Genomic DNA, 25,715 nt, shown 5'->3' with positions numbered 1-25,715 from the left:
TCACTGTTTTCCTTACATCCCCAAATACCCCAGTGTGGTGTAGTGGTTAAGAGCGGTAGATTTGTAATCTGGGGAACCGGGTTCGCATCTCCGCTCCTCCACATGCAGCTGCTGGGTGACCTTGGGCTAGTCACACTTCTCTGAAGTCTCTCAGCCCCACTCACCTCACAGAGTGTTTGTTGTGGGGGAGGAAGGGAAAGGAGATTGTTAGCCGCTTTGAGACTCCCTAGGGTAGTAATAAAGCGGGATATCAAATCCAAACTCCTCTTCTTCTTCTAGTTCTGCAGAATGCCTTCTGGTAGTACGGTCATACCTTGGGTTACAGACGCTTCAGGTTGCGGACCGCAGAAACCCAGAAGTACCGGAATGGGTTTCGGCGGTTGCGCAGAAGCGCTAAATTGCGCTTTGTGCATGCGTAGAAGCGCCAAATCGCAACCTGCGCAGACGCGGGTTGCGAATGCTGCAGGTTGTGAACGCACACCCCGCACGGATCACGTTCGCAACCCAAGCGTCCACGGCATATGCCAAGAGGTTCCCCCAAGAGCATCTATCCACACCCAGCCTGCATGCTGTCTCCAGACTCTGATGTGGGCGGGGGATGAGAAGCAACTGAAAGATAACCAAGTTCCTCTCCCCCTCCCCCCATTTCTTTATTTTCTTGCTGTCCGAACTGGTGGGAGTTGTATCCCAAAACCTACCTCTCTCCTGGCCTCTTGTGTTGCAGGTGTGGGATGCCATTGAGGGCACTCTGCATTGCAGTAACGAAGATGGCCAGTCAGGCATCACCGCCCTTGTCTTCCTGAGCAGCAGGTAAGCAGCCCCACTCCTCTGTCCCCAGAGCATCTCACAGTAGCTGATGGTTTGTCATGTCCAGCTGATGGACCAGCTATATTTAGGAGTCTGCCTTGACCCCCTGCTGCTGCTCCACCGTGCCTGCCTTTCCTAAGTGATCGCAACTTCTCGCCTCTCCTGACTGCAGGAATATTCCTCAGGTTTCAGGAGGGTGAGGCTTTTGGCCTGCCTTAACCCAGGAGGAGCTCCTCCTCGTGGTTAGCCCTCAAGCAGAGTTTCCAGGCCTCCCTTGGCTTTCCACAAGGCACACGGTGATCCTTGGGTCTCGTGTGTAGACTCTTCCCCTCTCCCCACCCTTTGCCAGCCAGTCCATGCAGCTTATCTCCTTGCACTTTGACGTGCTTTCGAACTGCTAGGTTGGCAGGAGCAGGGACCGAGCAACAGGAGCTCACCCCGTCGTGGGGATTCGAGACTCCTTAGGGAAGTGATAAAGCGGGATATCAAATCCAAACTCCTCCTCCTCTTCCCCTGCCTCAGGCCACAGGGTCAAATGTTGGCTGGGCCTGTGTGAAGAGTGAGTGCTCATGTTTCTTTTTCCTTCTTCTTTTTTTTAAAAAAATGATATTTATTAGATTTTCCACAAATACCAAAAACAAAATTACAAAGACAAAAAGGACAAAATACCACAAAGTAGAAAAAAGTGGAAGAGAAAAAAGCAAATACCCGAAAGTACATAAAAAACACCCTCCCTCCACCCCACCTACACAAAAAATAACAAAAAAGCACAAACATTCAAAGAAAAAAAAGGAAAATTTCCGTTTTTCAAATTCCAACTTTCAATAACTTATTTCCTCGGCCTCCTCCCACCTCCCCCTTTGTATCCCAGTTATTAATCAAATCAGCAAATTCTTTCCATCTTTCACTGCTTTCACTTTCACACGTTTCTTTTTCCTTCTGTACCCCTTGGATAGGATTGTTGCCGCTAGGCTGAATGGCTCCCTGGATTTCTATTCCTTGAGGACGCACACCTCTTTGGATCACTCCCAGCTCAGAGGTGAGTGTTGCTCTCCCCACACCCCCCCAGGTGGAAGCAGAGGTTTCTTGGCCTGCTGTGGCCACTGCCCCTCCAGGTTCAGGCTGCTCTCTGCTCTGCTTTCCTCTGGATCTGCCCAGGAGCCAAGAGTGGAAGAGCTGGCAGATAATTCCTTCCCCAGCGGCAGGGCCTGGCTAGCTTCCTCCACCTACAGCTTCCATGCGCTTGATGACTGTAACCTTTATTTGCCTTCCATTTCCCCACCAGGAGTTAGAATTTGTTTTTGTTTTTATACACAACCTCCATCTTCAGATTCCTGGAGAACCTGGATCTTGGCAGTAGAAGTGGAAAACTATCAAAAATATAGATGGTTCCCCCCCCCCCCCCGAGTTTCCCTGGGAACATAAGAAGAGCCTGCTGGATGATGATGATAATAATAATAATAATAATTTATATCCCACCCATCTGGGCAGCTTTCAACAAAATACAGTGGTACCTCGTAAGACGAATGTCTCGAAAGACGAAAAACTCGCAAGACGAAAGAGTTTTTTCATTTTCTGAGTTGCTTCGCAAGACGGATTTCACTATGGGCTTGCTTCGCAAGACGAAAACGTCTTGTGCCTTTTTAAAAAAACTGCCAATGCATTCCTATGGGAAACCGTCAATACACAGCGGTGCTTCGCAAGACGAAAAAATTCACAAGACGAAAAAACTCGCAGAACGAATTAATTTTGTCTTGCGAGGCACCACTGTATTAAAATACAGTAATCTGTTAAACATTAAAAGCTTCCCTAAACAGGACTCCCTTCAGATGTCTTCTAAAAGTCTGGTAGTTGTTGTTCTCTTTGACATCTGATGGGAGAGCGTTCCACAGGGCGAGTGCCACTACTGAGAAGGCCCTCTGCCTGGTTCCCTGTAACTTGGCGTCTTGCAGCGAGGGAACTGCCAGAAGGCCCTCGGCGCTGGACCTCAGTGTCCAGGCAGAACGATGGGGGTGGAGATGCTCCTTCAGGCATCCTGGACCGAGGCCATTTAGGGCTTGAAAGGTCAGCACCAACACTTTGAATTGTGCTCAAAAACGTACTGGGAGCCAATGTAGGTCTTTCAAGACGGGTGTTATACGGTCCCGGCAGCCGCTCCCAGTCACCAGTCTGGCTGCTGCATTCTGGATTAGTTGTAGTTTCCGGGTCACCTTCAAAGGTAGCCCCACGTAGAGCGCATTGCAGTAATCCAAGCGGGAGATAACCAGAGCATGCACCACTCTGGCGAGACAGTCTGCGGGCAGGGAGGGTTTCATCCTGCATACCAGATGCAGCTAATAAACAGCAGCCCTGGACAGTGGCCCATCTGGCACAGCACCCCCTTCTCACAGGTGCCTGTGGGAAACCTGCAAACAGGGTCTGACCACGAAGCCCCCTCCCCTCCAAAAGCATTGCCACACCCCCCTGTGGAGACACAGCAGAGCAATCCTTGATAGCCTTCTCCTCTTTCGAAGCCATCTGGGTTGGCAGCCATTCCTGCTGCCTTTGGGAGTGAGGTCCACAGCTTATCTGTGTCCTGCGTGAGGGAGGGCTTTCTTTCCCCCGTCTCCTGAGGAGGAAGAGTCCTGACCGAACCATCTCTCCCCCAGGAACACCTAGCAGGAGCAGCCTCCCACCCTCTCCCATGTACAGCAGCAACGATGTCATCACGTGTCAGCTGACCCACACGGTGACTTGCGCTCACCAGAAGCCCATTACAGCCCTCAAGGCTGCAGCAGGGCGTCTGGTCACAGGGAGTCAGGATCATACGCTAAGGGTGAGTAACTGGCAAATGTGCTGCGGGGGGGGGGGGCGTTGGCTGCAGAAACTCTTCCTTCCGGCTTCTCTTTCACGTTGCCAATGCCTTGCCCGTGGCCTGGCAGCCGTTCCATTATTGGTGATGCCAGCCAGGGGTGGAGCCTTCAGGGGTCAGGCTGAGGCGTGTGGCTCAAGAGAAGGTGCCTTTAGGTAGGGCCAATGAGGCTGGCCTAGATGGAGCTCGCCCGTGTTGTTTTGTGAGCGCTCTCCCACTTCCCGGAGGAAGCTTCTGAGGGCAGACTGGAAGAGAACAAGCTACAGTGGTGCCCCGCAAGACGAATGCCTCGCAAGACGGAAAACCCGCTAGACGAAAGGGTTTTCCGTTTTGGAGGTGCTTCGCAAAACGAATTTGCTATGGGCTTGCTTTGCAAGACGAAAATGTCTTGCGAGTTCCTGCGATTTTTCCCCCGCTCCCCACCCCCTTTTTCTAAGGCACTAAGCTGCTAATAGCCTTTTAGCAGCTAATCCGCTAATCCCTTAAGCCTTTAATAGCCGCTAATAGCGCTAATCGGGTTGCTTCGCAAGACGAAAAAACCGCTAGACGAAGAGACTCGCGGAACGGATTCTTTTCGTCTTGCGAGGCACCACTGTACCATATTTTCCACTCCATAAGACGCACCTGACCATAAGACGCACCTAGTTTTTAGAGGGGGAATGCAAGGGGAAAAAAATTATTTAAAGGGATCGCTGAACAGAGCCTGTATGCATCCTAGGCTCTGCTCAGCGCTCCCTTTCATGAGCCGCGTGGAGCGTGTGTGCGGCGCTTGCAGGCTTAAATAATAATAATAATAATAATAATAATAATAATATTTATTATTTCTACTCCACCCATCTGGCTGAGTCTCCCCAGCCACTCTGGGCGGCTTCCAATCAAGTGTTAAAAACAATACAACATTAAATATTAAAAACTTCCCTAAACAGGGCTGCCTTCAGATGTCTTTTAAAAAGAAGATAGCTGCTTATTTCCTTCACATCTGAAGGGAGGGCGTTCCATAGGGCGGGCGCCACTACCGAGAAGGCCCTCTGTCTGGTTCCCTGTAACCTCACTTCTCGCAATGAGGGAACCGCCAGAAGGCCCTCGGTGCTGGACCTCAGTGTCCGGGCTGAATGATGGGGGTGGAGACGTTCCCCCAAGAGCTGCACACACACTCCGCGTGGCTCTTTAAAGGGAGCATGGCTCTTGGGGGCTTTTCCTGGAGGTGGGGGAAGGGACTGAGGGGCTAAGCCAGAAGCTAGAACAGCAAGAGGGATCGCTGCGCAGTGAAAGCAGCGATCCCTCTTGCTGTTTGGCCTTCTGGGATAGCTGCACATCCTGCATTCACTCCATAAGACACACACAGACAGAGGGCCTTCTCAGTGGTGGCGCCTGCCCTGTGAAATGCCCTCCCATCAGATGTCATGAGATAAACAGCTACCTGACATTTAGAAGACATCTGAAGGCAGCCCTGTTTTTAATGTGTGACATTTTAATGTCTTTTTAATCTTTGTTGGAAGCCACCCAGAGTGGCTGGGTAAACCCAGCCAGATGGGCAGGGTACAAATAATAAATTATTATTATTATTATTAGGTTGCTTGCCTGACTGAGTGTTTGAGAGGTGGCAGGTGGCACATGTTTCTTTCCTCCAGCCCTGCAAAAGGCAGCAGCTGGAAGTGCCCAGGTGCAAGCAAGGAGGGAAAGGATGTACCAGTCTTGTCTTGCCCCAGACCAGCAGTGCTTGAGACCACAACGTCCAGCAGCTTCTGTGGCTCTTCATGCCAGGCTTGGCCCAAAGGAAGGGCAGGCATGTGGTCTGCCAGCCCCTGTGCGTGTCTTCTGCCCCTTGAGCTCCCCTTACAGGTCTCTGTCTGCACAGGCCAGGGGTGGCCCACTTGCAGTGGGGAGAGTAAAGTGTGTGTGAGAGAAAGACAGACAAACAAACAGGCGCTCCTCCTGCACAGGCCCTTCTTCCACTGCTGGTGACACTTCTTCTTCCCCATTCAGGTGTACCGCCTGGAAGATTCCTGCTGCCTCTTCACGCTGCAGGGCCACTCAGGAGCCATCACAGCTGTCTACATTGACCAGGTAGGAGGGAAGTCACAGGGCCCAGGACACGGTTGCAGCTGTAGGAGAAGAGCGAGGAGGAGGGCACAGGTGGAGAAAGGCAGGGGGAGCAGGCAAAACAAGGCCCACCACTTTTATTTATCATTATTTATTAAATTTCTATACCAGCCTTCATCCGAGGGCCACGGAGCAGTTTACGATATAAAAACACAAAAATGCATAGCATGGTAACAAACAAAGACAATCCCCTCCCAGTTTAAAAGGCAACAGATTGTTTACTTAACCAAAGGCCTGGAAGAAGAGGAATGTTTTTTTCCTGGCACTTAAAGATATGTAATGCTTTCACTGTTTCCTTCAAAACCATGAGGACTAGGATTTTTTTGAGAGTGAGCAGTGAAGAACAGTGAGGTTGGAAGAGCTCAGTACACCTTTCAGTCTCTATAGAATGAGAATAGCCATGCAGTTTTGACAGCCTCCCCTGATAAACCTCTGGATTGGGCCTTGCAGGATCACTCCATCTTTATCTTCCTATTAAATTTTAATTATAAACAGATGTTCATATTTGCTGAGCATCAATACAGGTGCCCTTTTGAGGTTAAAGAAGAAAGGGCACAATTTGGGATTTAAACCACACAAGGAACGGTCACTCTCTCTCCTTTTTATCGGTTTGGACATCTGGAGTATGATTTTTTCCATGTGGCACCAGAGCCAAAATGGCTTCTGAGAATAAATGAATTCATGGAAGGTCCAGCTTTGCCTGAATTCCGGTTGAACACACTTAACTGGAGGTGCCTCTTAGCAATAAGGCCACAGTACAAATGGCCTTGATTTCACCCTAAGATGTAAAATATTTCAATCTCCCGTTTGGATTGCCCCACCTGTAAAATCCGGCACCACAATGGCATTGCATGTTAGGATCGTCCTACTATTGTGTAGGGGAGACACATGCCCGACTGGCATTTTCTCTTCCTCCTGGTCGATCGTTTGGGAGCTTCAAAAGCTTTCTCCAGCCCTAACATCACAGCGACTGATACCAAGAAGCACCAGCACACTTACGATCCTGCAGAGTATTTGCAGTTTGTGTAACAGATCTTAGTAGCACAGCATTTTGGCTAATCTACTTTATTTACATATAATACACTTGGAGCACTCTGACTTAGCTCCTTCCTCTTTCTCATCAGACAACAAAGAGAGAAAGAAACAAAGGACAATAGTCCCACTTCACGGAACACAGTAACAGAAACATCCTGTCTCCGTCACTTCCCACACTGAGGAATGAAAACATACACCATCATGTGATAGACAACAATCTCATGACTGCTAACACGGAGCAAGAATCCCAACATTGCATTCCCCACTTGACAGGCCATTCCTGCTCATGCTTGGAACGGAGAGGGGAGCTTTGGTGGAGGGTTTGGGTGGTGCTGTCGGTTAAACCACAGAGCTTAGGACTTGCTGATCAGAAGGTCGGCGGTTCGAATCCCCGCGACGGGATGAGCTCCCGTTGCTCGGCCCCTGCTCCTGCCCACCTAGCAGTTCGAAAGCATGTCAAAGTCCGAGTAGATAAATAGAATCATAGAGTTGGAAGAGACCACAAGGGCCATCGAGCCCAACCCCCTGCCAAGCAGGAAACACCATCAGAGCACTCCTGACATATGGTTGTCAAGCCTCTGCTTAAAGACCTCCAAAGAAGGAGACTCCACCACACTCCTTGGCAGCAAATTCCACTGTCGAGCAGCTCTTACTGTCAGGAAGTTCTTCCTAATGTTTAGGTGGAATCTTCTTTCATGTAGTTTGGATCCATTGCTCCGTGTCCGCTTCTCTGGAGCAGCAGAAAACAACCTTTCTCCCTCCTCTAGGTGACATCCTTTTATATATTTGAACATGGCTATCATATCACCCCTTAACCTCCTCTTCTCCAGGCTAAACATGCCCAGCTCCCTTAGCCGTTCCTCATAAGGCATCGTTTCCAGGCCTTTGACCATTTTGGTTGCCCTCCTCTGGACACGTTCCAGTTTGTCAGTGTCCTTCTTGAACTGTGGTGCCCAGAACTGGACACAAATAGATACCAAGTAGATACCACTCCGGCGGGAAGGTAAACGGCATTTCTGTACGCTGCTCTGGTTTGCTAGAGTCATGCTGGCCACATGACCCAGAAGCTGTATGCCGGCTCCCTCGGCCAATAAAGCGAGATGAGCGCCACAACCCCAGAGTCGTCTGCGACTGAACCTAATGGTCAGGGGTCCCTTTACCTTTACTTGTGAGGGCAAACGCCTTTAAGGGTGGGCCTCTGCCCATCTTCTGCGAGGCAGGGCTTCTTTCTGCACTGCTTGGGCCCCATCTCCCTTTGCTCATCTTCATCCAGCTGACTTGTTAGAAGCTTTCAGCCTTAGTTCTCCAGCCTGACTCTCACCTACGGGTGGAGGCCTGAGGAAGGACCTGGGGGGACCCGAGTGACTTGCCCCTTGTTGCCTTTCAGACGATGGTGCTAGCCAGCGGGGGCCAGGATGGGGCCATCTGCCTCTGGGATGTGCTGACGGGCAGCAGGGTGAGCCACATGTTTGCCCACCGCGGGGATGTCACCTCCCTGACTTGCACTACCTCCTGCGTGATCAGCAGCGGCCTGGACGACGTCATCAGCATCTGGGACCGAAGCTCCGGGATCAAGCACTATTCCATTCAGCAGGTGACCCTTCCTCAGACAAGGCTTTTTAAAAATCTCACTGCCGGGAAGAAGAGTGGTGGCAATTAGGCTGCGCTGCTTGGATGAGGCAGCGAGATCCAGTAGCGCTCCTGTTGTCCTGGCAACCTCCCAACCACTCAGTAGTAATGCGCTGAATGTGGGGCTGCCTTTGAAGATGGCGCAGAAGCTTCCATGAGTCCAGGGATAGTTTTAATGGCTCTGCAATGGGGGTTCTGCCTGTTGCCAATTTGTTTCTGACCTAGATTCAAGGCACAGGGCCTTTTAAAGACCTAGATCACCTAGAGATTTGGAGTGTGTTGAGTAATCAGTGTGCTGGTGGCGCACAGCTCTGTTCTCCTTTCTTCTCTGTTTCTCCACAGCTCTGGGGTGGTCTTTGTTCTATAATAGGCTGGATGAGAACCATTAATAATAATAATAGTAAATTTTATTTATACCCCACCCTCCCCAGCCAAGACCGGGCTCAGGGCGGCTAACAAGCAATAATAAAAATAAGTTGATTGAAATACAACTTGAAAACCAGGTAAAAATACAACGCTAAAACATTAAAATGCAGCCTCATCACAGGAGAAAGGAAAAAAGAAAGAGGGGGAGGGAATCAAATTGGCTCCAAGCCAAAGGCCAGGTGGAACAACTCTGTCTTACAGGCCCTGCGGAAAGAAATCAGATCCCGCAGGGCCCTGGTCTCATGAGGCAGAGCGTTCCACCAGGCCGGAGCCAGTGTTGAAAAGGCCCTGGCTCTGGATGAGCCTAATCTAACTTCCTTAGGGCCCGGGACCTCTAGGGTGTTGCTATTTATGGACCTTAAGATATTGAAGCTGAAACAAGGCACTGCTCGTGGTTGGGTCCCTAGACTGGCTTCCCCCAAAGCATGAGGTGTGCAGCGGGGGGCACTTCTGGGTCCGCTTCTGTCGCTCGAAACACAAGTGGCCCCAGCTGCACAAAATTCTTCCATCGGTTTCAGCCGGTGGCTCAACTGCAACCCTGTGTGGGCAGGGATAACTTGGCTCCAGTTGTCTAGGCTGCGTTACCATCCAGGTTAGATTGCTGCAATACGTGGGGGGCTGCCTTTTGAAGACAGTTCCAAAACTTACAGCTACGGCAGGATCCAGCAGCCAGATTATTAACTGAGACCAGAAGGTCTGAACATATTACACCAGTTCTGGCCTGACTACACTGTTCATGGGTTCAGTTCCAAGTTCTGATTTTGAGCTTTAAAGCCCTGTGTGGCTGATGACCACAATATCTCAAGGACCACCTCTCTCTGCGTGAAGCATCCCAGACCCTGCTGGTCTTCATCAGCGGCCCTTCTGTGGGTGCCCTACCTGAGTGGGGTGCAGAGAGTGGCCTTTTCAGTGGTGGCCTCCTGTCAGTGGAATGCCTGTCAGTCTTTAGGTCCCAGGCAAAGGCCTTTGGGTTTACCCAGGTCACTGGTAATAAAGCTGCCTCCTGCAGTGGTGCTTTGTGTATTTAGTGTTGTTCATTGTTTGACATTTTTCTGTTCTTTAAAGTCTGAAAAATGTAGTAGCAATAGATCCAGGTTAACGGAAGGAGAGTTGTGCCTGTTCACTGAAGTTTGCCAGTGAGACCTGCTTGCAGGTGCCCCTTTGCCAGATTATCCGCAGTGGCTGCTAGGGCTCTTTCAGGATCAGCCCTGCAGTTGGGGACTTTACACTAGACATACCCAGGTCTCCTTAGGATAAGTTTAGACCAGGCCTCCTCAACCTCGGCCCTCCAGGTGTTTTGAGAATACAATTCGCAGCATCCCTGACCACTAGTCCTGCTAGCTAGGGATGATGGGAGTTGTAGTCCCAAAACATCTAGAGGTCACAGGTTGAGGAAGCCTCGTTTGTTGTTGTTTAGTCATTAAGTCGTGTCTGACCCTTCGTGACCCCATGGACCAGAGCACGCCAGGCACTCCTGTCTTCCACTGCCTCCCACAGTTTGGTCAAACTCATGTTGGTAGCTTCAAGAAAGCCTGGTTTAGACCTTTTTTAAGCAGTCTTTTAATGTTCAGGCATGCCCAAGTATGTCATGGATGTGACAGAAAATAAAATTAGTGAGTGTTACAATTTAGAACATGGGTGGCGCCGTGGTCTAAACCACTGAGCCTAGGACTTGCCGATCAGAAGGTCGGCGGTTCAAATCCCAGCGACAGGGTGAGCTCCCGTTGTTCGGTCCCTGCTCCTGCCAACCTAGCAGTTCAAAAGCACACCAGTGCAAGTAGGTAAATAGGTACCACTCCGGCAGGAAGGTAAACAGCGTTTCCGTGTGCTGCTCTGGTTTCGCCAGAAGTGGCTTAGTCATGCTGGCCACATGACCCAGAAAAACTGCGGACAAACGCCGGCTCCCTCGGCCAGTAAAGGGAGACGAGCGCCGCAACCCCAGAGTTGTCCGCGACTGGACTTAACTGTCAGGGGTCCTTTACCTTTTTACAATTTAGAACGAAACACAATTTGATTGCCATTTTAAAGTCTTGGTGGTTTTCTGTTTCAGGACGTATCTAAATTGAAAAAACAGCTGTAGTGTTACTACTTTATTTCTCCTTTGATTTTTCTTTTAGTTGTTTTTTAGGTCTGGCTCCTGGTTTTCGAAGAGAGCCAAGTGCCATAGTCATGCCTAGGGATAGAGGAGCAGGCTGTCATTGGCTCCTAGCCACGATGCCTTTGCTCTGCTTCCACAGTTGGAGGCAGCAATGCTTTCGAATACTAGTTGCTGGAAACCACAGGAGGGGAGAAACGCCCTTGTGCTTGGGTGCCGCTTGCTGGTTTCACAGAATCAGCTGGTTGGCCACTGTGAGAACAGGATGCTGGACTAGGGTGGGCCATTGCCCTGATCCAGAAAGCTCTTACAGTGGTACCTCGGGTTAAGAACTTAATTCGTTCTGGAGGTCCATTCTTAACCTGAAGCTGTTCTTAACCTGAGACACCACTTTAGCTAATGGGGCTGCCGCACTGCTGGAGCACAATTTCTGTCCTCATCCTGAAGCAAAGTTCTTAACCTGAGGTACTATTTCTGGGTTAGCAGAGTCTGTAACCTGAAGCGTATGTAATCCGAGGTACCACTGTACTAATTGCACCTTTAGGGTGGCTGGGACACACATTCTGACGCCAGCAGTTGCCTGAAATCTGCGCCTCTGGTGCTGTGGACACACATGGCAAAGATTAGCCCCACGTATCTCATGACAGGCTCCGTTCAGCCCCACCTCCCCTTCTCACCCTCTTTCCGTTTCCTCTCTGCACAGGATATGGGATGCGGGGCCAGCCTGGGAGTGATCTCTGACAACCTGCTGGTGACCGGAGGCCAGGGCTGCGTTTCTTTCTGGGACATCGGCTACGGAGACCTCCTGCAGACAGTCTACCTGGGCAAGAGCAACGAATCGCAGCCCGCCCGGCAGATCCTGGTCCTGGAAAACGCGGCCATCGTCTGTAACTTTGGCAGCGAGCTCAGCCTGGTCTACGTCCCCTCAGTGCTGGAGAAGCGAGACTGAAGCAGGATCTTTAAGCAGAGGCTTGACAACCGTATGTCAGGAGTGCTCTGGTGTTTCCTGCTTGGCAGGGGGTTGGACTCGATGACCCTTGTGGTCTCTTCCAACTCTTCTATGATTCTATCTTGCGGACAGGCCAGAAAGGACCCCCTCAACCTTCTGGCTTTCTAACTAGGAGGGGCAGGGATCAGGGCAGTCTCTTGGGGAGCAGAGAGAGCCACTGTCTCTCCTCATCTTCCAGCAGTTCCATTTTCTTTCCCCGGTCTGCAATTTGACGGTGGTGGAAGAGAAGGGGGCTGAGATCCGCAGGGGTTGAGCAAGGGGGTGGTTTTCTCTGTGCTCACCATAAGCTAAGAAGAACCCAGCACCGGAGGACTGTGGAGGTAGAATACCCTCCTGTGGTTGAGTGTGAGCAAGGATTGAGAGATTGTGTGGGCTGAGGGAAAGACCCTCCGTCAAAGCCCCGCCTCCCACTTGCAATCTATAAAAGGGAGAGGGGTGTGGGAGGACGGGGCTGCATCCCCAATAAGTCTTTTGCTCTGACTGCAGTGCCCAACGCCTCCCTCGAAGGTCTGTCGCTGCAGGAGCTCTTTGCACATGCCCGTGAGAGCTCCTGCTGGGCAGGCTGTGTTTGTGTGTGGCCTCCTGAGGCGCAGCGAGAGCGAGGAACAGCTGCTTCAGTGCTGTTGCTCCACACACACCCCTCTCCTCCTCCATCCTTCCTCTCTCCTCTGGCAGGCACTGCTTCTGTCCCCCACTTTGAAGGAGAAAAAACTGGGCTGGCAGCTGTGGTGGGACTCCCACGCCTGGGCAGGTGGAGGTGGGTGGGTAGGATTTTTAGCTGTTTTCCTAGAGGGAAAGAGAGCTGGCAGACCGACAGCCCGTGAGGTCTCTCCAGCTGCCCTGGGATAGCTGTCCTACTGATGCCACAGTCCTCGTGGCAGCCTCCACCAGCCTGCTAGGGCAAAGGGTAGGCATCCTGCGCTACCTGCCATATTTATTGACGTGCTGTACATAGTTATTTATTCTGGCATGCAAGCTTGAGGGGAGTGGGGAAGCTCGAAGCCCAGGAGCGGAAGGCCTCTGCACCACCTGCTCACGTCCCCTCCCTCTGCATCAGCCTGGATTGGGCCGGCGAAGGGGCTGCAGGCGGCTGTTCTGCAACGGCTAGAGCTAGCTTTGCACTGTGGAGAGAAAAAGTGGGGGGCAGGCAGGGGCCTGGCTTCTGTGCCCAACACTGAGGTGGGCATCTCCGCCCCTCTCTCGTGTCCCAGTCTGCCAGAATATCCCTGCTTTTTACACACCCCCAAGAGGGAGATAGATGAACGGTTTGCCAGAGCAGCAAAGGCTGAAGTTTCAGGGCCAGCGGCAGACCTTGGAGTCTCAAATTTCAGTGGTGCCCTTTGCAGCGCCAAACTTCAGAACTCCCTCGCCTTCCATTCTGCGTAATAGTTGCGGCACCCCCCAAGGCTGTTCGCGCTCCCCTAAATCCACAGCAGAGTGTGCAACTTTTATTTTTGGGTGCGCTGGGCTGCAGCTCTGGGAGGAAAGAAAGCAAAAGAGCAAGAGAAGGAACGGAGGTAGCAGAGAAATGGAGGAAGAGCTGCTGGAACAAGCAACGCTTTTGAAACAGTAATATCATTAATTGTCTGTCTAGTTCACGGTGTTTTTACTTTAGCATCTCCTGCCGTAGGAGCTCTGTGCACTGTACGCTACTCAAGGGAGCTGGGGGGGGGATTAACCTGCTGTATTCTGTTTGCCCCACTGTCCCAAGCTTGGCAGGGGCAAGAGACTACTTTGCAACGCTGGCCAGTGGAGGCCCATTCAGGGCCTCAAAGCACCCCCCCCCGGCACCCTTGCGCCCGCTGCTTCCTCTTGGGTCGTCGTCCGTGTCCACACCATGCCTCAGGTGGCCTTAGCTCTGCTGTGCCCTTTGGACTGTACAGCGGCAGCTGCTTTTGTACCAGATTGTGTTTTATAATGTGTACAGAGACAAGACACATTAAACAGAACTAACTTAATGCCTCTCCTGTGTGTTTTGCGGAGTAGCAGGGAAAGGTAATCTAGCCCAAAATTAGGAAGCCGTAACTAAAACATAAGATTGGGGGTGGGGTGGGGAATCTGCCATACGGCAAGCCCAGAACTGACTGTAGTGAGGCCTCTTCTTGGTGTGTTGTCCTTTGCAATAGCTCACACTTGGAATCTTTTGAGACCCCGCTGCAAAGGGTTGGCCACAATCAAGACGACTACTGTTCTCTTGTTTTCTGTTTTTTTCCCTTCCAAATCATTGTCGTTTGCACCGAACATAAGTCTGTCTGCAAAACGGAGCTGCTTCTACCCCACCTGTGAAGAACACACTACCCTCACCCCACAAATCTCACTTGCGCTGCAGCAGAACACCAGCCACATGAAGACCCTGACTAAGCACTTTAAAGAAGTTGGCATGATCTACTGAGCAAATTCTCTTTGTGTAGCTCACTTTAATGCAAACCTTATAAAAAGCAAGTGGTATACCTTGCATACAATTGTTGTGGGCAACTTAGTTTTTTTTTTAAAAAAACCAAACCAAAACAGATACGAGAGAAAAGGCATTGCTTTCTATTGCATGCTGCTAATGTATTTTAAGGCCCAGCAGCTGCTAAACTCCCACCCCCAAAATTCTCAATCATATTCTGCAAATTAATTATCTTAGCGCCAAAAAGTTACACAACTCATTTTGCTATATTTGGATACTCGCAAACTGAAATGCAGCCCCCTCCGCCGCTTTTGACAAAAATCTAACAGTGGGTCCATCTGCAATGCTCCCGTTTATTTATTTTAGTAGCAAAGAGCTGAAAAAAGTTGGTTCTAAATTACAGAGTAAGTCGAAACATGACGACAATGTTACATTTGTACAAAGCAAAAAACAACCCAGAAACCCACCGAGACCTGGCCCCCCCTCCCACCTTAACCCCCCTGCCTTCCTGAAGATGGTCCTTTAAACTGAGGGAGCTGATGGAAAGAGCAAATGCTTAGGGAGAAAATGGACATTTAAGCATTCCCCTTCATTTAATGATCTGCCTTCATCCGGCCACAGTTGGGCGGCACTGTTAAGGAAGCACACCACTGCAAGGACCCAAGTTGGCTCAGTTAACACACAGTCCTCCTTTACTGCCCATGGTGCTGCAAGGTTACTCCTTATGTTTGATGCCAACACCTGTCTTTTGGGCACAGCGCTTGCCCCTTTGTAAAAGACCATCAGGCACACTGATGATGATCCGAATCAACCACATAAAGGGACTTCTGCGTTTTTGGTGAACTATTTGGAACAGCTCAGTCTTGTCAATCACAACTCCCAAGGCTGCTGGGCGACTTGACGCGGCCTCTGAGCTAATTACAAGACGCGGATCCCTAGCTGGAATGTAAGGGCAACAAAATGCAACCGGCCTGGCCAAACGAGAGACGGAAGGTGGAGCCGGCAAGACATGGGAGCAGCTTTGGAGGCTGCTGAGAAAGCACGTCTCCTGCACCTTCACCTAGCAGCTAAAAAGACACTCCACCCACCTTTCATGCCAGCCGATCAGACGTAGCTGCTTGGTCCCAAATGGGCTCTCGCCAGCTCAAAGGGGGTTGGTTGGGTCTTGAATTCCCCATTCAGAGTGGAAGTCAGTAGACAGGAGCAAAAGGGTCTTGCCAGAGGCAGTTTCAGGAGCAGAGGAGGACGTAGGAGCCCTGAAGTGCTACATCTCAAAGCCTTGGGAACACCAAGGGTGGCTGCAGGGGGGGTGGGAGTTGAAGCCCTTTAGCTGAAGATGCCGGGAACTAGTCCACCTAGGACAGGGTTACCTTGGCTGTGTTTCAAAACCTTCCTCCGGTCGGGAAAATCACTTTGGGGGGGGGCTTCTCCAGCTGGGTAACCGCTTATGTCTGCAGTGAAAATCAAACCGCACGTCCCGCTCCGTCCAAACCGCCTCCCGTGATTCCTGCCCCTCCAAAGGCCAACTTACAGACTCCTTCCTTCCCGTGGCACTTGGAGGCAGGCACAAAGTGGGAGAAAGGAAAAACCGGCTCAGAAAAATCTTCCTGCCCGCCTCCAGCCGTTCAGACACAGCCGGTGGGAAACGGAAGTGGCGGGAGAGGGGGAAAAAGGACGCGAGTTGAGTGGGCACTGCATGGCTCCTGGCGCGGCAGAGGTTTCCTGGCTGTGGCCAGCCTCGAGCTGGAAAAGCTGCATGCTGAGGAGAGTGCGAACCAGCCACCTTTCCTCCCTCGCCCTCCCAAGTTTCTAGTCCTCAAAATGCAGCGGTGGCGGCGTTAGCAGCAGCAGAGTCTCGGGTCGGTGTGATGCCCTCCTTCCTCTCATGTCTTGTTGAGTGTCCACAGCGGGTCAAGCATGCTGAGGGGGTCGTCGCTGGGGCGGGTGCCGCGAAGGCCTTCCCCGTTCTGGGGCTGGAGGAAACTCTGCTTGCTGACCTTGTGCCTGCCCTTGAGGCCGCTGTCCAGCGTGAAGGCCTCGGGGGTCAGCGAGGCCAGGAGCTCCAGGGACGAGGAGGACGGGGCCGCGGCCGGAGCGGCGGAGGGCTCTGCCCCAGGAGGCGCCGGCGGGACTTCGCTCTCCTCCTGACTCTCCTCTTCCAGATGGTTGCTGTTCTCGGCCGCGCAGCACCCAGCAGCCTCGGGCGCCGCTGGGGCAGGGATGGCTGGCGGGGAGAGCGCGGGGGCCGGCTCTGTGCTGGCAACGGGGCAGCCGAGATCGGCAAAGGCGGTCTGAGGGGGGCCGGCAGGCGGCGCTGGGACGGCCAAGGGCAGGGGCTCCAGCTGCTGACCGTTGGCGGGCAAGGGCTCTGCCCCTCCCAAGGGAGGTCTGATGCTGAGCTTGGCGATGGTGGCCTGGATGGAGCTGATGGGCATGTCGGCACCCAGGACCAGATCCTGGGGGTCCTGGTGGATATAGGGCTAGAGGGAAAGGAAGAGCAGCTTAGTGGGTGCAGCAAGCGTCCCTTGACAAGGCCCTGTGGGATCGGGGGTGATCTTTACGCCTTTATACAGTGGTGCCCCGCAAGACGAATGCCTCGCAAGACGGAAAACCCGCTAGATGAAAGGGTTTTCCGTTTTGGAGGTGCTTCGCAGGACAAATTTCCTATGGGCTTGCTTCGCAAGACGAAAATGTCTTGTGAGTTCCTGAGATTTTTTTTCGCTCCCCACCCCCTTTTTCTAAGGCACTAAGTTGCTAATAGCCTTTTAGCAGCTAATCCGCTAATCCCTTAAGCCTTTAATAGCTGCTAATAGCCGCTAAACCGTTAATAGCACTAATCCGCTAATCGGGTTGCTTCGCAAGACGAAAAAACCGCTAGACGAAGAGACTCACGGAACGGATTTTTTTCGTCTTGCGAGGCACCACTGTATCTGCTGGGAGATGCCCAGAGCATACGTTTCCCTTTTTTAAACGGAAATTCCCTTATTCCGAATAGGATTCCTCGCAAGAAAAGGGAAACGCTTACAGCTATGGCCCAGAGTGGTTGGGGCAACTCAGTCAGAGGGGCTGGGGTGCAACTAATAAAATTATTATTCACCTGTCTTTCACCCTAAGGTCCCAGGGCAGGTTATGGCGACTTAAAATACAGTAGGAACACAACGCTGATTTTACTTGCACGATAGCAGCTTCATGCAGATCGCCAATAAATAATATTATTTATTAAATTTGTACGCTGCCCTACATCTCTAGATCTCAGGGCGGTTCACCATATAAAAATTACAATAAAAAACCCACAAAATGCATAATAAAAATATGAACAGAACAAACCCAAAATCCCTCTCCCGCAGCACGTTTTAAAAAGGCGTTGTGTATCAATCGGCCAAATGCCTCATTGGGGAGGAAATAAATGGGGAGAGAGGGACAGCTTTGCTTACTGAGCTCTGGAGGAGCCTGAAATGAGACTCCAGAGCCTGGAAGCTCTGCGGAGGGTTTTCTCGCTGCAGAAAGCGGTTCTAAGCTCTCAGCCTTTGCATCATTCTGACAGTGCGAGTTTGCCTTTACGCGCAACTTCTGGGCACGTGGCCCTCAAACAGGTGACATTCACACCGTACATTAAAAACGCACAAAATAAAAAGTAACAAAAATTAATGCAATGACTGGTGACTGGGGGCGGCCGCCGAGACCACATAACACCGGTCTTGAAAGACCAACATTGGCTCCCGGGGTGTTTCTGAGCACAATTCAAAGTGTCGGTGATGACCTTTCAAGCCCTAAACGGCCTCAGCCCAGTAGACCTGAAGGAGCGTCTCCACCCTCATCGTTCAGTCCAGACACTGAGGTCCAGCTTCGAGGACCTTATGGTGGTTCCCTCACTGCCAGAAGCCAAGTCACAGGGAACCAGGCAGAGGGCCTTCTCGGTGGTGGCACCAGCCTGTGGAACACCCTCCTACCAGATGTCAAAGAGATAAACAACTACCTGACATTTAGAAGACACCTGAAGGCAGCCCTGTTCAGGGAAGTTTTTAATGTGTGACATTTTAGTGTATTCTTCATCTTTGTTGGAAGCCGCCCAGAGTGGCTGGGGAAACCCAGCCAGATGGGTGGGGTACAAATAATAAATTATTACTATTACTACTAATATTATTACTATTACTATTATTATTTCTAGTCTGTCTTCCAAAAAGAGATGTAATTTCTTCTGTCATGGGATGCATTTGGTAAGACAGCCTCCCCCACCATTTAAAAGTCCCAACCATTGACCAAACGTGGGCTTTCAAAAAGGCGGGGAGGGCTGCTGCTGCACCTCCTTGCCAGAATTAATCCGGCTGAGCCCAAGTGAGATTCTTCTGAGAGAGAGCACTATGCCCGAGTCATCTCATTTACAGGAGAGACAGCTGCGAGGGCACAGGAGCAAAGGAACGTCGCTCTGCACATGGCTAGAAACCTCTTTTAATGCTCTCCTAGGACATTTCGCCACCCCACTCCTGTTTCTGTGCTAGCGGAAGGACCCTCCACCCACACCTGCCCTCGGACGCACCCTACCTTCTGGGCAGCGCTGCTGGCAGGCTTGCTGGCGGAGGGCGCCGTGACCCCGTGTCTCTGCAGCACCTGCTTGGCATGCTTCAGGAGAGACTCATAGCAGAACTTGAGGTGGAGCTGGAAGAGGAGGGGGAGCCGGGATTGAGGGCCAGACATTTCACCTAAATGCATTTGGATGCCACCTTTTTCTCAAGGCGGCTTACGGCATTCGGAAAAGCCTCACTGCAAGGGGCTGGGCTGGATGACCCTTTGGGCCCCTGGTCTGATGCTACAGTTCCCCGATTCCATGATAAACATCGTTGTAAAATGCAAAACGCAGTTAAAAAGAGTGGTTTACAGCACAATAAAACACATTCAGAGCCAGCAATTGAGAGACCAATTGCAGGCCAGTTGTCAACATGGCCTGCGCTTATTTTTGAAGGTCTGCCTAAGCAGGTAAAGGTAAAGGGACCCCTGACCATTAGGTCCAGTCGTGACCGACTCTGGGGTTGTGGCGCTCATCTCGCTTTATTGGCCGAGGGAGCCGGCGTACAGCTTCCGGGTCATGTGGCCAGCATGATGAAGCCGCTTCTGGCAAAACCAGAGCAGCGCATGGAAACGCCGTTTACCTTCCCGCTGGAGCGGTACCTATTAATGTACTTGCACTGTTGTGCTTTCAAACTGCTAGGTGGGCAGGAGCTGGGACCGAGAAACGGGAACTCACCCCGTCGCAGGGATTTGAACCGCTGACCTGATCGGCAAATCCTAGGTTTAACCCACAGTGCCACCCGCGTCCTCTGTCTAAATAGAGAGGTCTTAAAGCTATTGGGGGAAAGATCACAAGGAGGGAGCCAGTCAGACCTCTCTTGGGAGGGAATTGCCAATATGGGAACGGCCACAGAAAAGGCTGCCTCTCGTCTTACCAAGCAACCGGGCCTCAATTGTCGATGCGACCTGGACAAGGCTCACACCCAAGGGTTTTAGCACCCAGCCAAGATCTTTTAGATGACCGAAGGCTCATGGGCATCACCCACGGCAGCTCCACCCGCACCCTATGCCCCGTACCTTCTCCTGAAGCATGTGCTTCCTCTGCTGGCGGATCTTCTTCACCAGCTGGGGCAAGTCCGGGATGCTGTTGCCGGCCTCCACTTCCTGCATGGCAGCGTACAAGAGGCAGAAGGCGCCGGTGCGGCCCACGCCAGAGCTGTGGGGGATGCAGAAGAGGAACAAGGCGCAGAAGAGGAACAAGTGTGACGCGGCAGCTAAAAAAGCCAATGCAATTCTGGGCTGCATCAATAGGAGTATAGCATCTAGATCAAGGGAAGTAATAGTGCCACTGTATTCTGCTCTGGTCAGACCTCACCTGGAGTACTGTGTCCAGTTCTGGGCACCACAGTTCAAGAAGGACACTGACAAACTGGAACGTGTCCAGAGGAGGGCAACCAAAATGGTCAAAGGCCTGGAAACGATGCCTTATGAGGAACGGCTAAGGGAGCTGGGCATGTTTAGCCTGGAGAAGAGGAGGTTAAGGGGGGATATGATAGCCATGTTCAAATATATAAAAGGATGTCACCTAGAGGAGGGAGTAAGGTTGTTTTCTGCTGCTCCAGAGAAGCAGACACGGAGCAATGGATCCAAACTACAAGAAAGAAGATTCCACCTAAACATTAGGAAGAACTTCCTGACAGTAAGAGCTGTTCGACAGTGGAATTTGCTGCCAAGGAGTGTGGTGGAGTCTCCTTCTTTGGAGGTCTTTAAGCAGAGGCTTGACAACCATATGTCAGGAGTGCTCTGATGGTGTTTCCTGCTTGGCAGGGGGTTGGACTCGATGGCCCTTGTGGTCTCTTCCAACTCTAGGATTCTAGGATTCTAAGTCCAGCTACAGACCCAAGTTTGAGAAACTATGGGCTTCCTCCATGCAGGGCATAATTTTTACAAACGTCTTGTGTTGCCTCTTTGTTGCCTTTCTTCTAGAACAGCCTTTCTCAACCATGTTGTTGAACTACAACTCCCATCACCCCTAGCTAGCAAGGCCAGAGCTCAGGGATGATGGGAGTTGTAGTCCATCAACATCTGGGGACCCACAGGTTGGGAACCGCTGCTCTAGAAAGTCCCAAGCCCTGCAATTGTTCCTCTGTTCCCGCAATCGTTTTGCTCACCCTTTTCTGAAACCTTTTCCAACCCTACAATTTCCTTTTCGATACAGTGGTACCTCGGGTTACAGACGCTTCAGCTTACATGCGCTTCAGGTTACAGACTCCGCTATCCCAGAAATAGTGCTTCAGGTTGAGAACTTTGCTTCAGGATGAGAACAGAAATTGTGCTCTGGCGGCGCGGCAAGCAGCAGGAGGCCCCATTAGCTAAAGTGATGCTTTAGGTTAAGAACAGTTTCAGATTAAGAGCGGAGCTCCGGAACGAATTAAGTACTTAACCCGAGGTACCACTGTACTGCTTTTTCAGGCGCTCCGGTTCCAATCATCAGGTGCCAGGGCGCAGGCAACAGTACACAGCCACTGGAAGTGAAGCGAGCGTGGCAGAGGGGCCCCATAGCTGCCACTTTTGGGCTCGCCAGGTTATTGGTCTGACGCCCTGCGAGGCTCCGAGTCTGCTTTCCAAGTCTGGCTGTTACTCACCTGCAATGGACGACGATGGGGGTGTGCAGCGGCCGCTGGTGGAGGTAATGGCTGTGCACCTCCTGAATGAAGCGAAGCAGGTCCCCTTTGCTGTCCGGGAGGCCACTGAAGGGAGGAAGGAGGGAGAGAGAAAAAATGAAGCAAGCATCTTTGCAAAAATGATTTTTCTGCCGCTTGCCTGTCCACCACCACCCTCCCGGATGATCCCTGTTCCTCCAGTTCAGCCTTTCCTAAACTTGGGTCCCCGGCTGTCCTTTGCAGGAGCCAGCCAGCAGTAAATCATGCCTTGCAAGTTGGAGTTAGCGCTTTATTAGCAAAAACAAGACCTGCACAGGAGCACCAGGCCTAATGAGTAAATGGAAAGCTGAAACAATCCCTTCCAAGAATGATTGGATATGTAAAATGAGTGAATATGTACCGTCGGCAAAACTAACAGCAGACATAAGATTACAGGTCAAACCAAAAATTAAAACTAGAATGGCTATCCTTCGAAGAACACATGGAAAAACACTGTTCAAAAAAGAATATGTTGATATGCATAGATTAAGGTTGTAGAGTATACGAGAGGGAGATATTTGGAATTGGATATAAGAGGTGTACCATCTAAGGAATGCAATGCTAATATTTAATATAACACATAAAGAAATCGAGACACAGTGCAGGGGAGTCACAAGTAGGGTGTCATTTATGTACTGTCGAATATTTCTGTATATTTTTGATTTACATCTGTTTATTTGTTTATTGTAGGTTTTCTGTTCCTTTTTTCCTTTGTATTCTTTTGTATTGTCTAATAAAAAGAAAAAAGGAAAGGCCACCTCCGGTAGGTCTGGCCCCCATGAAGCAGTTGTGGAGGCAGAAAATCCCCACCGCAACATAGCTGCCGAAATCTCCTGCTCTCCAGGGCTGTTCCCAAGCAATCTGAGACTATGCCAGTGGACCTGGCCTTTGCTCCTCCCACTTCATGCCTCCCCTAGTCCTGGGAGACAAACAGGGAAGGGGAGCTTGTCCCAGCAGAAGTGGGAGACACCCGTGACTCTCCACCAGCCTGACTCATTTCTGCCTCTCTCTTCCCACCCTCCTGCTTCAGCTTCGGCCTCCGATTCTGGACTTCTCTCTATCACAGACTCTCCCCGCTCACTATGCCCTGTTACCTCTTCAGCTTTTGACACAGGCCACTCATTGTCTTCCCGCCACCGCTCCCTAGGCTCTGAGCCTCCCCAGTTGGTTCCTCCCACCATCCCGTGTCCAACCAGTCCATGACAATGTTGGACTACAACTCCCATCATCCCTGGCCCTGCTAGCTAGGGATGATGGGAGTTGTAGTCCAACAACAGCTGGCGACCCAAGTTTGAGAAGCACAGCTCTGGCTGGGCCAGGCAGGCAAGGCACAGCCAGGCCCACCCCTCAGCCTCAGCCTCTCCCCACCGCCCTCCTCGCGTGGGACAAAATTCACATACAGCTCTGGCCAGGAGGAGAACTGGAGGTGGATAACGGTGCGCTTCAAGCTCTGATCTCGGAATTGCAGCGTGATCATGCGTTCCACGTGCGTCGGGGTGGCTTTCACGCTGGTGAGGACCAGGGTGAGGAGGCCGTGGACCATGGGCTGGCCCCGCTCCGTGGGGAAGTAGCGGACAACCTTTTGCTGCAGGAGAGAAAGAGAAACGGGGGGACGTCAGGAGGAGAAAAGGAGGACCAAGGCAGAACACCTCCAGTGCCACCATTTTGGCCTTGCCCCCCCCCCCATGGTTAGAAAGCGGCAGGGAGGGGAAAGCCCCCCCCCCACTGCAAGCCTGAGATCCTGGGGAGCTGCCATCACTTAGAAAAAACAACTTTGGCTCCCCAAACTTTTTGTTTCTTGGTTCCATGAACTTGTTTGCCTGCTCTCCGCTATGAAAAGCATCGTTCAGAATAGCGGTTTTGCCCGACCCCACTAACACAATTCAAAACGGTAAAAATTAATTGCACCATCTATTCAAAATCCAATTAAAACTATTTCAAAAAACCTGAATGAACTTGATCCTGGGATAGCAGCTGTTCCAAGGTAATTTACGGGGGGGGGGGGGGAGTGTTAATCTAACCAACAGCCGTGGTCTAGGATCCTGCTGTTGGGGTTATGGGGAAGCCACATTTATTTCATTTATTAAATTTGTATAGCACCCTACACATGCAGATCTCAAGGTGGCTCACAACCTAAATCTACAACATATTTACATTCAATGAACCGCAGTTAAGCAAAAGCGGAAACGTCTCAAATTCTTCCAGCGTGCCTCAAGGTTCATTTATATCAGGCATCCCCAAAATCGGCCCTCCAGCTGTTTTGGGACTACAACTCCCATCATCCCTAGCTAACAGGGCCAGCGGTCAGGGATGATGGGAATTGTAGTCTCAAAACAGCTGGAGGGCTGAGTTCAGAAATGCCTGATTTATATCATACTAAACTATGGCTTAGGACGCGGGTGGCGCTGTGGGTCAAACCACTGAGCCTAGGACTTGCCGATCAGAAGGTTGGCGGTTCGAATCCCCGCAACAGGGTGAGCTCCCGTTGCTCAGTCCCTGCTCCTGCCAACCTAGCAGTTCTAAAGCACGTCAAGTGCAAGTAGATATATAGGTACCACTCTGGCGGGAAGGTAAATGGCGTTTCCGTGCGCTGTTCTGGTTCGCCAGAAGCGGCTTAGTCATGCTGGCCACATGACCCAGAAGCTGTACGCCAGCTCCCTCGGCCAGTAAAGTGAGATGAGCGCCGCAATCCCAGAATCGACCACAACTGGACCTAATGGTCAGGAGTCCCTTTACCTTTAAACTATGGCTTAGCACGAAGCAAATGTTAGGATATTTCCGTTCCACCGTAAAAGGGAGCAGGATGTTTGTGTCACAGCCTGCGTATTTTCCTGTTTCACAGGATGTTTATGTTGTGTCTTTGCTTTCGTTTCTCTCTCTCTCTGCCGGAGACATCTGAAGCAGGCAGTCATGTTTTTCTTTGTTCTGATCAACGCTGAATAAACTTCTAAATAATGCTCTCCTGGGTGCATCTTCCGCTGTGTGCATTATCTGCTGATAGAGCGTGCATCGGCTCTGGAATGTGGGAAGCTATTTCTGGAGCTCGTGTCACTAATTGCTGATACTGCGTGTCTACAGGAGATCAACGGACGTCCAGAGACGACGTGGAGTCGAGATGGACTTTGTCTCCCTGGCAGTATCCCAACAGCAAACACCTATTCTATTTCTATTCTATTTAGGGATTTAACAGTTTATGCCTGTAGGAGTGCATTCATCGTGGACTCAATGGCTTGATGCATATTTTATAATTCCTCATAGTAATCCCACCTGACCTCACCTGGATATTTGCGCTCCTACAATGCCCATAAGGCTTTTATGATGAAGCCGAAGCCTAAGCATACGCCTCCTTAGGAATGTAAGTCACTTTTTTGTTGCGATCCATATGCAATACACATTATATTAGAGGAGGATAAAGCATTTGAGTGTCTCCCTCTCTCCTTCCCCCCCAAGCTGCAATCACAGGATCTGGTGCACAGGGTCAGAAGCCGGAGACTCTCAGGTTGCTTTAAAAAAAACACAGCAAGTTGCTAGTCCCCAGGGCTGGGTAGAAAAGAACATAAAAGTGCAGGGAACATCTGTGGAGATCTGAGTGCAATCCATGGGGGGGGGGGGGGAATCACCCTCAACATGACCCCAATAAAGCAGACAGGCCTGCCTGAGACAAGACCACCAGAGCTGCCCCTAAAACCTGAGAAAGTCTGTTTAAACCACAGAAAAACCTACACTGGCTCCCAGTACGTTTCCAAGCACAATTCAAAGTGTTGGTACTGACCTTCAAAGCCCTAAGCGACCTTGGCCCAGTATACCTGAAGGAGCATCTCCACCCCCATCGTTCTGCCCGGACACCGAGGTCCAGCGCCAAGGGCCTTCTGGCGGTTCCCTCGCTGTGAGAAGTGAGGTTATAGGGAACCAGGCAGAGGGCCTTCTCGGTAGAGGCATCCTCCCTGTGGAACGCCCTCCCACCAGATATCAAAGAGAAGAACAACTACCAGACTTCTGGAAGACCTCTGAAGGCAGCCCTCTTTAGGGAAGCTTTTAATGTTTAACAGACTACTGTATTTTAGTGCTTTGTTGGAGGCCGCCCAGAGTAGCTGGGGAGGCCCAGCCAGATGGGCAGGGTATAAATAATAAATTATTATTAGTTGTTTTGTTTTGTTGTT

At 51.1% G+C, this 25,715-nt stretch overlaps 2 protein-coding genes across 3 annotated transcripts in view; one reads left to right on the top strand and one right to left on the bottom strand.

The window, feature by feature from the left end:
* The window catches only part of SCAP (SREBF chaperone), a 60,834-nt gene extending 46,921 nt beyond the window's left edge, over positions 1-13,913 (top strand). For both annotated transcript variants that reach the window (XM_083406087.1, XM_083406088.1), the window contains exons 18-24: positions 725-810; positions 1,764-1,846; positions 3,456-3,622; positions 5,645-5,725; positions 8,184-8,390; positions 11,650-11,915; positions 12,028-13,913. In XM_083406087.1, coding sequence (XP_083262213.1) covers positions 725-810; positions 1,764-1,846; positions 3,456-3,622; positions 5,645-5,725; positions 8,184-8,390; positions 11,650-11,895 — 870 coding nt within the window. In that variant the 3' untranslated portion in view covers positions 11,896-11,915; positions 12,028-13,913. The remainder of the gene's footprint in view (positions 1-724; positions 811-1,763; positions 1,847-3,455; positions 3,623-5,644; positions 5,726-8,183; positions 8,391-11,649; positions 11,916-12,027) is intronic.
* A 439-nt stretch (positions 13,914-14,352) lies between these two features.
* Positions 14,353-25,715, bottom strand: part of PTPN23 (protein tyrosine phosphatase non-receptor type 23) — a 60,500-nt gene continuing 49,137 nt past the window's right edge. Inside the window, exons 21-25 of the mRNA XM_083406046.1 lie at positions 22,956-23,140; positions 21,499-21,603; positions 19,931-20,069; positions 18,890-19,003; positions 14,353-16,827 (exon numbers count right to left, since the gene is read on the bottom strand). Coding sequence (XP_083262172.1) covers positions 16,231-16,827; positions 18,890-19,003; positions 19,931-20,069; positions 21,499-21,603; positions 22,956-23,140 — 1,140 coding nt within the window. The 3' untranslated portion in view covers positions 14,353-16,230. The remainder of the gene's footprint in view (positions 16,828-18,889; positions 19,004-19,930; positions 20,070-21,498; positions 21,604-22,955; positions 23,141-25,715) is intronic.

This window comes from Podarcis tiliguerta, assembly GCF_965153285.1.
Source record: "Podarcis tiliguerta genome assembly, chromosome: 12".
Classification (NCBI taxonomy): domain Eukaryota; kingdom Metazoa; phylum Chordata; class Lepidosauria; order Squamata; family Lacertidae; genus Podarcis; species Podarcis tiliguerta.
This window is presented reverse-complemented; position numbering and strand designations above follow the sequence as displayed.